The sequence below is a fragment of the Diceros bicornis genome, chromosome 8 (genome assembly GCF_020826845.1).
Source record: "Diceros bicornis minor isolate mBicDic1 chromosome 8, mDicBic1.mat.cur, whole genome shotgun sequence".
Taxonomy (NCBI): domain Eukaryota; kingdom Metazoa; phylum Chordata; class Mammalia; order Perissodactyla; family Rhinocerotidae; genus Diceros; species Diceros bicornis.
The window spans coordinates 14,112,092-14,126,398 of NC_080747.1; the positions used below are offsets into that span (position 1 = coordinate 14,112,092).

General features: G+C 39.1%; 1 protein-coding gene across 1 annotated transcript in view; it reads right to left on the minus strand.

Annotated features, from left to right (window-relative positions):
• The window catches only part of FAM184B (family with sequence similarity 184 member B), a 125,977-nt gene extending 120,915 nt beyond the window's left edge, over nt 1-5,062 (minus strand). Inside the window, exon 1 of the mRNA XM_058546789.1 lies at nt 4,242-5,062. Within this exon, the coding sequence (XP_058402772.1) occupies nt 4,242-4,388 (147 nt within the window). The 5' untranslated portion in view covers nt 4,389-5,062. The remainder of the gene's footprint in view (nt 1-4,241) is intronic.
• Between the last annotated feature and the right edge of the window lie 9,245 nt (nt 5,063-14,307).

Sequence of the window (14,307 nt, forward strand, 5' to 3'; positions counted from 1 at the left end):
GTAAATTTAACAGTGATACAAATACTTTTATCTTCTCTATCACCATATTCCAATTTGTCAGTTGAGCCAACCATCTCCTTATAGCATTTTTCCCCTTCAGTACTGGATCCAGTCTAGGATCACGTATTGCAGTTAGATGTCATCTCACTGGTATGTTTTTAAAAACTCTTCAGGTGGTCTGAATGTGCATTCTGGACTTTGGACCACTGTGTAAATGAATATTTATTTATTATACTAACATATATTGAGTGTCTGCCAGGTGCAAAGTATTGTAAATAAATTAAGGAGTTTATTTTAAGGGACAGACTATACACAAATCAACTATAATATCAGATGGATAAAAAGAAATATTAACCAAATATTTGGGGGAAACTTTAACTAAATTTAACAAGCTTACCAAGGGTCTGTTATGTGCCAGGCATTGTACGAACTTCTGCAGAAAAAGACGAATAAGAAAAAAAATAACTAACACAATTAATAATTAATTAATACATGATTAATTATAAAAGTGAGGTTTTTCAAAGGTTTTTCTTGGGGGAAGTGAGACAAAAGATAAGCAGGATTCAACTCTTAGAGATGAGGAAATATCAAGAGGAAAAATAGAGAGGGAGGTAAGTGCATGTGGAGTATGGAAAGAACTAGACTTCACTGTGATTTCAGGACCGGGTGCACGGGGTTGTACTAGATTTTCCTGGAAAAGTAGGCTGGAAAAGGGAAGATGGTACAGTCGCTTTGGAAAATAGTTTGGTAGTTTCTTAAAAAGTTAAACATAAATGTACCCAATAATTCCATTCCTGGGTATCTACCCAGGACTAATGAAAATTGGTGTCTGCACAAAGACTTGCACAGAAATGTAATGTTTATAGCAGCATTATTCATAATAGCCCCAAAGTGGAAACAACCCAAATGTCTATCAACCGGTGCATGGATAATAAGAATGTGGTACAGCCATAAAATGGGATATTATCGAGCAATAAAAAGGAATGAATGAATGTTATATGCTACAACTTGGATGAACCTCAAAAACATTATGCTAAGATTTAGCAAGTAAGTGAAAAAAGCCCGATGGAAATACCACATACTGTGTTATTTCACTGACGTGGAATGTCTGGAAAAGACAAATGTATAGAGACAGAAAGTAGATCAATGGTTGCCTGGCATTGGGGTGGGAACAGGGACTGACTACAAATGGGTAAAAAGACAGGTTTCTTTGGGATGATAGAAATGTCTTAAAACTGGATTATGGTTATGGTGCAACAACTCTGTAAATTTACAAAAAAATGTTGAATTGTACACTTAGGTGAATTTTATGACATGTAAATTATATTTCAATAAAGCAGTAAAGTTAAGAAATTATCAAAATCAGACAGCAAGGAAATAAGAACAGCAATCTTAGAAATGAAAAATATAATTATTGAAATTCTAAAACTTAATAGCTGGGAAAAACTCTGGACTGGACAAATTACTTAGAGGATTGACAAATAGGAGGCAGGATTAAACAATTCACCAGGATGTAATGCAGAGACAAAAAATTTTTTTAATATTTCAAGATATAGATGCAGAGGCTTCCTTACTCACCTACTGGCAGTTCCAGAAAAGAGAATGGAGGCGATGTAAGAGAAACAATATTTTAAGAGAAAATCACTGATAATTTTCCAGAATAAAAGAGAGCACATGAGTCCTCAATAGAAAGCACACTAACATCTAGAGAGTTTTGGGGAAACTGCTAAACATCAAAATAAACAAACACAAGTCTTAAAAGCTATCAAGAGAAAAGGCAGATTATCTGCAAAAGTATGAAAATTAGATTGGCAGTTGAATTTTTACCAGCAATAATTGTACCAGAAGATAACGGAACACTATCATCACTGTGCTATGGGAAAATAACTGTTTAATAGAATTTTATACCCAAATAAATGATCATCCAACAGTGAGGGCAAAATAAAGACATTTTCAAATATACAAAGAATTCCCTTCCCCACGGAGACTCCTACAGAAAGAACTGTTAAAGTGTTAACTTCAGCTAGAAGAAAAGTGAACCCAAAGGGAAGGCTTTGGATTCAAGAAAAAAATAATGAGTAGAAGAAATGGTGAAAGGTCAGTAAATTTAATGAAGTCTTGACTATAAAACAATTTTTAAATTAAAAAAAGTCGAAATCTCTAGACAACGATGACAAGATGGGAAAGCAGAGGGCTGTTAAATGTGTAAAATATGCAAAGTTCTCTTGTAGGAAATAAGAATAACATGATAACTTTGTTGGAAAAAATTAGAGTTAAGTATGATGTTGAAAAAGAAAAAACAATTCTGAGAAAAATAGAAATAAAGACTAAAGCCTTCACACCAGCAGTGGAAAATGAGGGAATAGAGATCATTTTACTAATCCAATAGAACGCAGGGATAGAGAAAAAGGAAGACTGAAAAAGGATGATACATGAAAAGCACAAAATATGATGGAAGAATAAGCCCAGATATATTAGTAATCACAATAAATGCACATGGATTAAATTCACCTATCAGAGATACAAGTAAAATAAAACTTATAGAAAGATTAAGTATAAAGAGATGGAAAATACGTGACATACAAACAGTAGCCAAAGGAAAGGTGGTATAGCAATATAAAAAATGTCTAATTTCATCAATTAGCACAAAAAATGGTAAAGAGGGGCACGACATAATAAGAATCATCTCAGTTTTATGCCATCAATATTCAGCACAGTGCCTGGTACATAGTAGGCACTCCATAAATTTCAAACTGAATTCAAAGTTCATCTATTCCATAAAATCTCTCCTGACTGTTCTTACCCATAATGACTTATCCTTTGTTTCTGCTTCTATAGCACTCATAATTTGAAATACCCAATTTAGCAGCTGATTATGTAGTAGTGTCTTTTAGTTTTCTCTCCAACCTTGTTTCTCCAAAAATATTTTAGGTTCTTTGAAGATAGACATGTCTTATACTGTACCTAGCGCCTTGAATCAATACTCTTTTGGATCGATGTCACCATTCAGATGAATGTAGATTAGATCAGTGGTGCCAGCAGCACATGCCAAGGCCTCCACAGAGTATTTCCATTCACCTTTTTCCATCCTTGACTAAAGAGATCACTGTTTGGAGACAGGCTTATGTGCCAAGAATGTGGAGAAGTTAATAGGAGGGGCCGGAGAAGGCTAGAGTCCAATTCCAAGTCTCTGTGCTCTCTTCCTTCTGGCAAAATAAGGAGGGAAATGCCTGTGATCCTACAAAAAAATGGGTATGAGGAAGTGGGACGGTGGAAGGAGGGAGATAGTGAGGGAAGAGAGCACAACCCAAATGGTACTGGACAGAACCTGCACCTGACCTCCACTAGCAGGCATGGTATCAGGAGTTTACTACAAGATCAAAACGATACTCCAAGGCACACAGCCAAATTCAGCCACTCAGAATCTTGTACAGAAGACAGAGAGGGATGTTGTTTTCCACCTACACACAAGGCACGTGAGGAGAACCTAGGACAAGGAGCTCCTAATTGGGAAGCTGCAGAGGGTTAACAAAGGGAAGGGTGGCATCTTTTTGCTGGTCTTCATAAGGAAAACACCACAGTCGGTGGAGGTTAAATCAAGGCCCTGGGATGAGATACCGAGATGTGCTGGCTGACATCCCAAGGTCCTTTGTAATCCCATAATTAAATGGTGAATCGTGCACTTCCCTATTGATGCTCCTACACACGTCTGCAACCAGTTTGATAGTAAGTCCCCTGGGCTGCCTTCCAGGTTTAGTACGTGCCATGCAAGCTGCTGCCAAATATTCACAAATATTTGTTGAATGAAGAAATAAATGAATCAAGTGTTTAAACAGAGCCCACATGACCTCCCAGGCTGTAAAGTACGCGATGAATGAAATCACAACCTTCCAGGCACGATCACTTGAGCGGAGCCGGCAAAGGAAAACACACATACACAAACACACTACAGCACTGACTCAACTCGATTCACAGTCCCACCTTGGGAGCACAGACCACCTGCTCAGCACGCAGGCTGGAGGAGTTTCCTTGGCAAGGAGCCTCTCTCTCAGCTGCTTTAGGATGGTGCCTCCAGAGGGTCAAGTCACCAAGATTTAGGACCGCTTCGCTTCCCAGCTGACCTCCGAGACAAAGTTTCAGCCTGGATTCGGTCTGGGCTTCCCCTGGGGGCGTCCGCACTCCCTCCCCAGCCCGGAGCGCCCCGGGCACGCAGCTCGCCGGCCCGCAGCGCCTCACCTTACCTTGGTGAGCTGGGCGATCTTCTTGCACATTTTCACGTGCATCTCAGGATCGCAGTCCATTCTCCAGCCGGCGCCGCCGCGGGCATCAGCTTTGGAGCCCGGGCAAGTGCCGGGCGCGTGAATTTTGCTGTTGAGGGCAGAAGCCATCGCTAAAACGCGTGCAGAGCTCAAGGGCTCTCGCTCGAGTTCTCGCTGCCCACGGTGTGCACGTGAGTGCGCGCGCGGCCGTGAGTGTGTGGGCTTTCTCGGGAGAGGTGGCACTGCAGTCCCGCCGCCCGCACCGCCGCTTGGCTCCTGCTTCCCCGAGGTGTCCGCCTCCCCGCCGCTTGCGCGCCCACCCTCCCTCCTCCGGCGCTCGCTCGCTGGCTTGTTGGCTCTGCGGGCACCCCCACCCTGCGGCGAGGCGCCGAGGACCCGCGCGTGCTGCTCGCGATCTGCGCGCCGCTCTCCGGCCCGTGCGGGTTTCGCCCGCAATGGTAGAGCTTTTGCTGCGAGGAGCCGCTGGCCTTGGAGAGGTTTGCGCTGACTGGGCGCGGCGCTCTCGGACACGTGGGTGGCGCTGGGCTCCGGACTCAGCGGCGACGGACCGCACCCGTGGTGGGCATCCCAGGCCAAGGAGGAACATGAGCCGGCCTCAGCCTCGGGCAGCTGGGGCGAGCGGTCTGGGGAGGGGCCTCTGGTGATGTACCTCGGACGTAACGGGTGGCGAGGAACCAGGCGCCTTGACCGGCGCACTCAGCCGGCGGAGGAGAGGCGCAGGGAGGTGAGAGCTAGTCTCGGGGACGCGAGGAACTGCGGGGGACCGGGGCTCACAGTGTGGGCCCTCCACTGGGCCTGCAAATTGGATTCCCCCTTCCCCCAGCTTGGGGAGGAGCCCGGACGTTGCGGGAGGATTGCCGGAGATCACGGAACAAAGGGAAGAAGCCAAAGGGGCGGCCTAGGACCTGGTGACCGAAATCTGGGACGAGAAAGGGCGGAACGCGTAGTGCGGGAAGCAGTAGAGCGATACGAGCGCAGAGAAAAAGTCATCAGAGAGGTAGAAAGGATGGTGGGGGGTGTGGGGAAGGAGGAGGCGAAGAGGAATGGAGGAGCAGTTAAGTAACAGGTGGAGCTGAAAGTCTCAGTAAACCAAGACAAGTGAAAGTGGTGACTTGTCCATATCCACACTCCTGGCCAGCGGCCGACTCGAGGCAGAATCCTGTCACATCTTCGGATTACGATCATGTGTCTTTTTAGTTTGGTGAGTGGAGAGGTTGGCCGGCCAAATTTCTGTGTGGCTTGGTTTCTGTGGTTTCAAACAGTGGGCTTTTAGGAAAGTGACAGCACTCTGATCATATTTTCCTGAAGTGTAAATAACAGCCTCATCATAAATAAGTAATTTGCATGGTTAATATATTCATTTTACAAACTGCTTTATATCAAGAGTTTTAATAATTTTGATAAATAAAACAAGCAAGCTTCAGAAACTACAATCCCATCCCTCCACACTGCAGGTGAGAACACCCCCCCCTTTTTTTTTTGGTGAGGAAGATTGGCCCTGAGCTAACATCTGTGCCAGTCTTCCTCTATTTTGTATATGGGACACTGCCACACCAAGGCTTGATGAGCAGTGTGTAGGTCCACGCAGTGGGCTGCTGAAGCACAGGGAGCAAACTCAGCCACTAGTCCACCCGGCAGGCCCCACAATACCCATTTTTATAGATGAGGAACTAGATCCAGAAAATTTGTACCAAGTCAGGCATTTCAGACACAAGCAGAGTTGTGTCTGAAACTGAGATATTCCTATTCTAAATTCCTTACTTTCACCCCAATCTGACACTACATAAGAATGGCCAACCTGGGTTTTTGGTTCCTAGTTTATCATCTTAGTTTACTGTTAAATTAGTTAATATTTTGAGAAGATTCTTCTAGATATTTTTCTGTACACACCTAGAAAATGTTCTGTACATATATATTTTTTTAAAACATAAATAGGATACTGTAATAATGTTTTTGAACCCTATTCACTCAATATAAAATGGACATCTTTTTTTTTCTTTTGTCAATAAAGATCTACATTACCATTTTTAACAGCCAGTATTCCATTATATACAATAATATTTACTCTATCCCCTATTGAACAATTCTTCTAGGTTTTTATATTTTAAGCAAAATGTTTCACGCATGTTTGCTGTATTGTGAGAATATTCAATTCTGTTCTAAAGAACAGAAAAAATGATATATGAAACTCATGTGAGATAGAATTCTTAAGATATGTTAAGTACAGATAGTGTACTGTAAGACATGATAAAGATGGAATGGAATATATATAGAAAGGATGGAACAAATAAGATTGTTACCAACAGAAAAAAGATGGAAAGGCCAAGTTGTAAGGTAAAGATGATGCCACCCTCAATCCGACAGCTACATTATCCCCAAAATGCCATTCACTGTTGACACCCATTCTGGCCCCATGTATGTTCCGCCCCAGAAACACAGATGAAACACATGGCTCTCCAGCAGGCCATTAACCAGGCATACTTGCCCTTGCACATTTCTGAGAGAGCAAGCATGTATTGGCTCTAGGCACCCTCTATCTGCTGAGCTCCCCTTCTCAATTTCAACTGTGGTCCTCAGAACCGCACTATCAGAGGTGAAGGCTGGTGAGGCAGACGGTACATAACACTGCCTGAAGATTCAGATAATGTAGTCCTCCTACCTTCCTGGCACCCTATCCTAAACGTTTTAACCATCACTATATGTTCCAACTGACTTCTATTTAAAAGTGATTCAATAAGCCATGTGATTTGAGCATCTTAATTTGGGCTGCAAAGTTTCCTGCTCATGACATCTGGGATAGCCTGCCTGAAATGTATTGGGAGGTTACCAATGCATCAAGATAACTTGCTACACGATGTGGTACATGGATCTTTGCAGGTATTTCCATAGGAATAAATCTTAGAATAAACCAGTTTCAAGGAGTAAGCAAATTTTAAATGTTGATATATTTTACTATACTGTTCTCCAGAATAGTTATTCCAGTTTACACTCTCATTAATAGTGCACAAAAATGTGTTTTCCCATACCCTTGCCAAAACTAGCTGCTATTGACCTTCAAGTATCTTGCAATCTGGTAGGTGAAGAGTGTCTCCCTCTATACCATTTGTTTGATACTAGGGTTGCTTGAACACCATTCCACAAATTGGTTGTTGGAATTAAACGTTTCTTTTGTGCTTTTGCCTGGCTTTCTACCTTATGTTGAAATAACTTTCTAGGCCCAAGATGAAGCTGCTCCTGCCCAGTGTTCCACGTCAGCAAACCGAAACTTAGGTAACTTTTGTGTCGCTGTAAATTCCTCGCTTGACCAGAAATGCAGGATATCCAATCAGCCAAGCCCCAAACGCCAAGCCATCTCTAGGCTCTGTACTTATTTCCTTGTTCCTTCTCACTCCAAACAAGGTTGACCACATGACCCCAGCCAATCAGATATTTTCTATTTTTCTCTTCCCTGTTCTTTATTCTTTATCCTATAAAAGCTTCCTGCCTTCACCTCATTTTGCAGTTCTCTGAATGGAGACTGTCCGCTTCATGAAGTGTTAAATAAAGTTTGTTTGTATCACTGAAATGGTCTTCTTTAATCATTTTTAACACCTATTACAAGATCTTTCTTTGTAGGGGCTTTTAGCACTTTGCTTGTATTTGCATGTATTACAATTTCCCCCAGCTCGTAATTTATTTTCACTTTATAAATATTTTGAATTTCTATGTAGGCAAATCTATTGATCTTTTCTCTTACATTTTCTAGCTTTTGCTTCATGCTTAGAAAGGCCATCCACATCCAAGATTAGTTTCTCCTAGCACTTTTCTGGTTTCATTTTTTTTTTAATGTTTACATTTTTGATCTAGCTGGGATGTATGTTGATATACAGAGTGAGGTTGGAATCCAGGCTTATGTTTTTCCAGATGGCTAAGCAGTTGTCCTAAGACGTACTGAATAATTCATCTTTACCACACAGATAGCTAAGTGCTGCCTTGTGATTTCTTCAGTACAAATTTACTAAGGTAGTCTTTTAGCCATTGCTTAGTAATTTTCTTTCCTAATCAGGTAAGTAGCATGGGTAACTCCGTTGTTACTATTCCTATTCATATACATCTACCACTCATCTAAAAACAAGATCACATTCTTGAGTGTTTCACTTAACCCGTTTACCTAGAAGGCTATTTTCCCTACTCTGCCTTATTCTTACTTATCTTTCAGACTAGTTTGCATGTTCCTAAAATATGCTCTCATGGCTCTGCATTTCTGTGTAGCACCTATGTCATATTTTATTTTTAAAAGCTAAAGTTTTCTGTCAAATATCCTTTTTTTTGAGTGAAGAATGCAAGAAATGAACACACAGCTTAAACTGGCACTATGCTTTCATTGTAATCCTAATACACATTAACTAGTACCAGGGTTTCATTAAAGGTAGCCTGGTATCAGGTCTTCCATCTCATCTCCATGGGAGAAAAACAAAAACAAAAACCCCTTGTCACACAATGGCAACATCTGCACTGAGATTACAGTATATCAACATAACACCACGGAACATGACATTTTGGAATAAAATGTTTTTTGGCAAAATTATAGCCATCTTATATTAAATATTAATACGATCACCATGAGCCCCACAAGTTGTTTTACAAACAGTTTGTGGGGAATGTGTCTAGGAACTCTAGCATTGATAGTTATTTTTTTCATACTCCTACCTTAAAATTGTGTTAGTGGTGTGTTAGATGTGAAACACAGGAATAAAAGAAGAGTTGAGTACATGGGCTAAGAGCAGTTAATGGCACAAGTAGTCTTTCCAATACCCGAAACATTTAACAACCAATTTGCAAAGCATGTTTGACTTGGCCTTGGGGTAAACAGGCAGGAAGTGAATCTGGCAGCTCCATACCATTGCCTTTCTAGTCTTTTTCTAGGGTTCAAAGGTAATTAAACAACAGAACTCTCCAACACTCAAAAAAGGAAGGGAACTGAAGCTTTTTAATTCTCTTTATTACATAGCAGTAGAATGCTCGGTACTGAATGGAAACTCAAATGTTTTTAACTGAATTAAGTATTGGTAAAATGGCTGACCTATGGTTGAATATTTCAACATAGCCGTTTCTCTTTCTGCAATTGATCACTGCTTTTTTTTTTTTTAATCATCTATGATGTCTCTGCAATACAAATCCAAGTATCATCCAGAGTATTTATAAGAAGTTAGAATTTCTCAAACTTTGGTAAACATAAAAATTATCAGGAGGCTGATAAAAATGAATACTTATGACTCCCCACATCAGAAATTTTGATTCAGTAGGTCTGGGTAAGGCATTTTAATCCCTTCAGTGATGCTGTTGTGGATGGTCCGAGACCTCACACTGAGAATTGCTTTAGTGGTGCAAACAAGCCTTGTCAGTTTGCTCTGTCTTCTTGCTTTATAATATCCTTCTCTTCATCCTCTCTTCTATTCAAATCCTATCAGTCTTCAAGTCTCAGCTCAAATCACACTTGTGAGGTAGTCCCAAGCTGACTACTCCAGAGATGCTCTCTCTGAGCTCCCATAGCAGAATTAGTTAGTTAGTTAGCAGCAGACATGTCCAAACTTTGACTCAGCAACCCATAAGCAGAAACTTTTTTAGCAAGTATTCCCAATAATGTACTGCTTAACCTACAAATCAGTATTGTACGGTGCTAATATTTTATATACACTACAAAATGTACACAAAAGAGAAAGTTAACAGATGAATTAAAGAAAATAAGACATAATTTTTCGTTAATTTGACAAAAATTTTGGAATATTATATATTACTAATATGTGATGTTGCAATATTATAGCATTTTAAATGAAGCAATATAATTGACTATACTTCAACGTTTAAAAGATATCTTGATTTGTCATTTTAGGACACTGTGATTCAGAGGTCTAGTTGTAAGTTTAATTTACTTCAACACTCATTTTAATAGCTTATAACTGAAAACCTATGAAACTTCATAGGTTCAAGTAAGGATATCATTAACTATACTTACTAAATTATGGTGTCAGTTTTGCCATACCCACTCACCAATTTGCATACAGGATTTTGTTGAAATTTTGTTGAAATTCAGTAAAGATATCTTCCCTTATACCAATCAATTCTCACAAGCTAATAAAAAAATGTCGCATTTTTTAAAACTTATTTTTAAATAGGGAATTGATATGGTACGATATTCAAAAGTGAAAAAATGAAGTCTCTCTCCCATCTCTGTTTCTAGTCACCGGTTCCACTCCTGTGGAACAAATTCTATTCCTATATGAGCATATAAAGCGTGTAGATTATTTTCTGACCCATTTTACACCTACTACCGTACTGAATGAGGAAGGACATGGTTTTCCTATACCATATCCCTTCCCCATTCCTCAGCCTTATTTTATCAGAATTCCAATAGTAACCACTTATTATTATAACTATGCAAATTTGGTCCATGGGCCAAAGAGAGCTCAAAATTACTCCTACTTTCTTATACAGCCCTTTTTTTAGTCACTAACTGTTAGGAATGCATTCAAATTTGTGTTGGCTTCCTTATTCAGCAAAAATCTGCTCTTAGGCATTAGCCTTGCCCTTTGGGAGGTGAATAGCTGACTGCTTCCTTAATATCATTTTTGGCAGCCCTGAAATTGTACCAGATCAATGACAATGGTTCTGTTTTCAGACAAACATCATACCTATTCAGATTAACAATGTCTGAAATATTAAAAAGGCAAGCATATTAGTTATGGTAATGCTAATTGTATAATAAGCCCCACGTTTCAGTAGCTTAACACAGTAAATGTAATTTTTCTGCTCACATTCAAGTCTGAGTTACTGGTCTTTAGACCCCCTTCCTGTCTAAAGTGAATTGGCGATTGGTTCTTTCCATCTGTGCTCCACCATCCCCTAGGACCTCATAGTCTGCATTCAGCCAGCAAAAGGCAAAAGAGAACATAGAGAAGGTATACCCACTTCTAAAATACTTTGGCCTGGAAGTGACACACCAATTCTGTCATCATTCCATTGGCAAGAACCAATTACAGGCACTATTAAAGATACAGGTGGTCTGGGAAATATAATTCCTGGCTGGGTAACAATTTCTCGAAAGAACTCTACACTATGAAAAGGAAAGCACACAATTTGATGGACATATAATTATCTACTGCAAATAATTCAGACTTATTGTTAATATCTGAATACTCCCCTTTAAATAAAGGTAACCATTTGGGATATAAATTGAAGTGAAAATCTCACCAAAATATACACTCCACGAAGGCAGGAATTTTTGTGTTTTGCTGATTGCTGAAATCTCAGTGCTTAGAATAGTATTTGGCACTCTGTAGGTGCTCAATAAATATTTGTTGAATGACCAACTGAATGAATGTGCTTTATGTGTTGAAATTCTATTAATAGGCCAAAATATTAATGTGTATGTGTTACAAAAGTAAAGTGCTGCAAATAATTGTGAAAACTATTAATTTATGTACAGAAACAGATATTGAAAACTTTCTGGTAGTTTAATAATAGGGAAATAGGGACTAGGGCCGGCCCCATGGCTTAGCGGTTAAGTGTGCACACTCCGCTGCTGGCAGCCCGGGTTCGGATCCGGGCTTGCACCAACGCACCACTTGTCTGGCCATGCTGAGGCCGCATCCCACATACAGCGACTAGAAGGATGTGCAGCTATGACGTACAACTATCTACTGGGGCTTTGGGGGTGGGGGGAAGGAGGAGGATGGGCAATAGATGTTAGCTCAGAGCTGGTCTTCCTCAGCAAAAAGAGGAGGATTAGCATGGATGTTAGCTCAGGGCTGATCTTCCTCACAAAAAAAAAAAATAGGGAAATAGATGGATAATAGGAATATTAGACTAGATAATGTCTAGAAGAATACCTTAAATGTATAAAAACATTTTAAATAAGGAGTACATAGCAGAATAATAGATTTAATTATTTATAATTGGCATACTAACCTTCAACATTTTAAACAAAGAATTGTATGACATTTTTAGTTATTTTATGCCATTGAGATAATTAATTTTCAAGAAAAAGTCCAATTTGGGAATTCTTTAGTCTTTTGATGATAACTTAAAAACAGAATGTCAACTTTCCTACCTCAAATTTCACAAAAGGACAAATTTCAAAAATATATAAACCACAGCTATGATAAATCACCTTTATCTGGATAAAATAAAGAATATAAGCAGTATGAAGAAATGGAGAAAGTACTAAGGAAAAATGAGATACTTAAAATCTATTCTATTCTATTCTATTCTATTCTATTCTATTCTATTCTATTCTCAGTACTCAAATTTCAAAATGTCAGTTGTAATAAGAATACTTTAATAAAGACAATTCCTCTTCTACATCATATCATACACAAAATTAATTTCACATGGATCGCAGACTTAAATGTGAAAGCTAACACTACAAGGTTTCTAAAAAAAGAAAAACAACATAGAAGAATATCTTCATAACATTCAAGTTGGCAAGGATTTGTTAAAGCACTAACTATAATAGGAAAAAAACCGATAAACTGGATTTCATCAAAATTAAAAACTTTTACTCATTAAAATATACTGTTTAAAAAGTAAAAAGGCAGGGCTGCCCAGTGGCATAGTGGTTAATGTCACGCTCTGCTTTGGTGGCCTGGGGTTTGTGGGTTCAGATCTTGGGCACAGACCTACACGTCGCTCATCAAGCCATGCTGTGGGGGCGTCCCACATACAAAATAGAGGAAGATTGGCACAGATGTTAGCTCAGTGACAACCTTCCTCATCTCATCAAAAAAAAAAAAAAAAAAAAAGTAAAAAGGCAAGGCATAAACTGACAGAGATATTCATAATACATATTTATATCTGACAAACAACTTGTATACAGAGTCTATAAAGAACTCCTACATATCAATAACAAAAAGATAATATAATTTACAAGTGGGCAAAAGACTTCAACAAGTACTTTTCAAAGAGGTATCTGAATGGTCATAAGCATATAAAAAGGTACTCAACATTGCTAATCACGGAAATGTAAATTAAAGCCACAACGAGATACCATTACACAACACCAGAATGGGTAAAATTAGAAACTAACAGTAACAAGTGTTTGTAAAGATGTGGAGCAACCAGAACCTTCATATGTTGCTGGTGGGAGTACAAAATGATACAACCACTTTGGAAAGTGTTTGGCAGTTTTACTAAAACTAGACATACACCTACCCTATGACACAGCAATTCGACTCCTAGGTATATACCCAAGAGGAATGAGTGCACATACCCACAAAAAACACAGGTACAAGAATGTTTATTGCAGCTTTATTCGCAATAGCCAAAAATTGGAAAGAACTCAAATGCTGTCAACAGGTGAATGGATAAATGAATTATGGCATATTCATACAATATGAATATGGAATAGTCTATGGTAATAAAAAAAAAATGAACCACCGATACATGCAAACCCCTGGATGAACTGCAGATATTACACTGATGAAAGAAGCCAAGCACGAAACAATACATACCGCATGACACCACTCACGTGAAGTCGAGAACAAGCAAAACTAATTGATCTTTAGAAGCGAAGAGTGTTATTTCCAGGGCAAGTATAGACTGGGAAAGGGCATTAGGGAATCAGAAATTTTTTTGTACTTTAATCTGAGTGTACACATCCTGATATGAGTATACACATGTGTAAAATATCATCAAGTACACTTATGATCAGTGCACTTTATGTATTTTACTATACATAAGTCATCCCTTACTTAAAAAAAAAGGTGGATAGACAAATTGGCCTAGCATGGTTGACTCAATAGATTTGATAACAGAGGAAAAACACATCACTATACATAATCATTAGCAATTGAATCAAATTTTATTCTGAGATTATATAATATTAATATAAACAAAGTATAAAAACACCCTCAACAATACCTCACAGGAAAAAAATCTAGAGCATCATATGGAAATATATTATGGACCTGTCACTGGAAAAACTACCCAGTTTTAGCAAAACTGTATGATAGCAAAACCAGTATGGAAGATGAAAAGCAAGATGAATTTT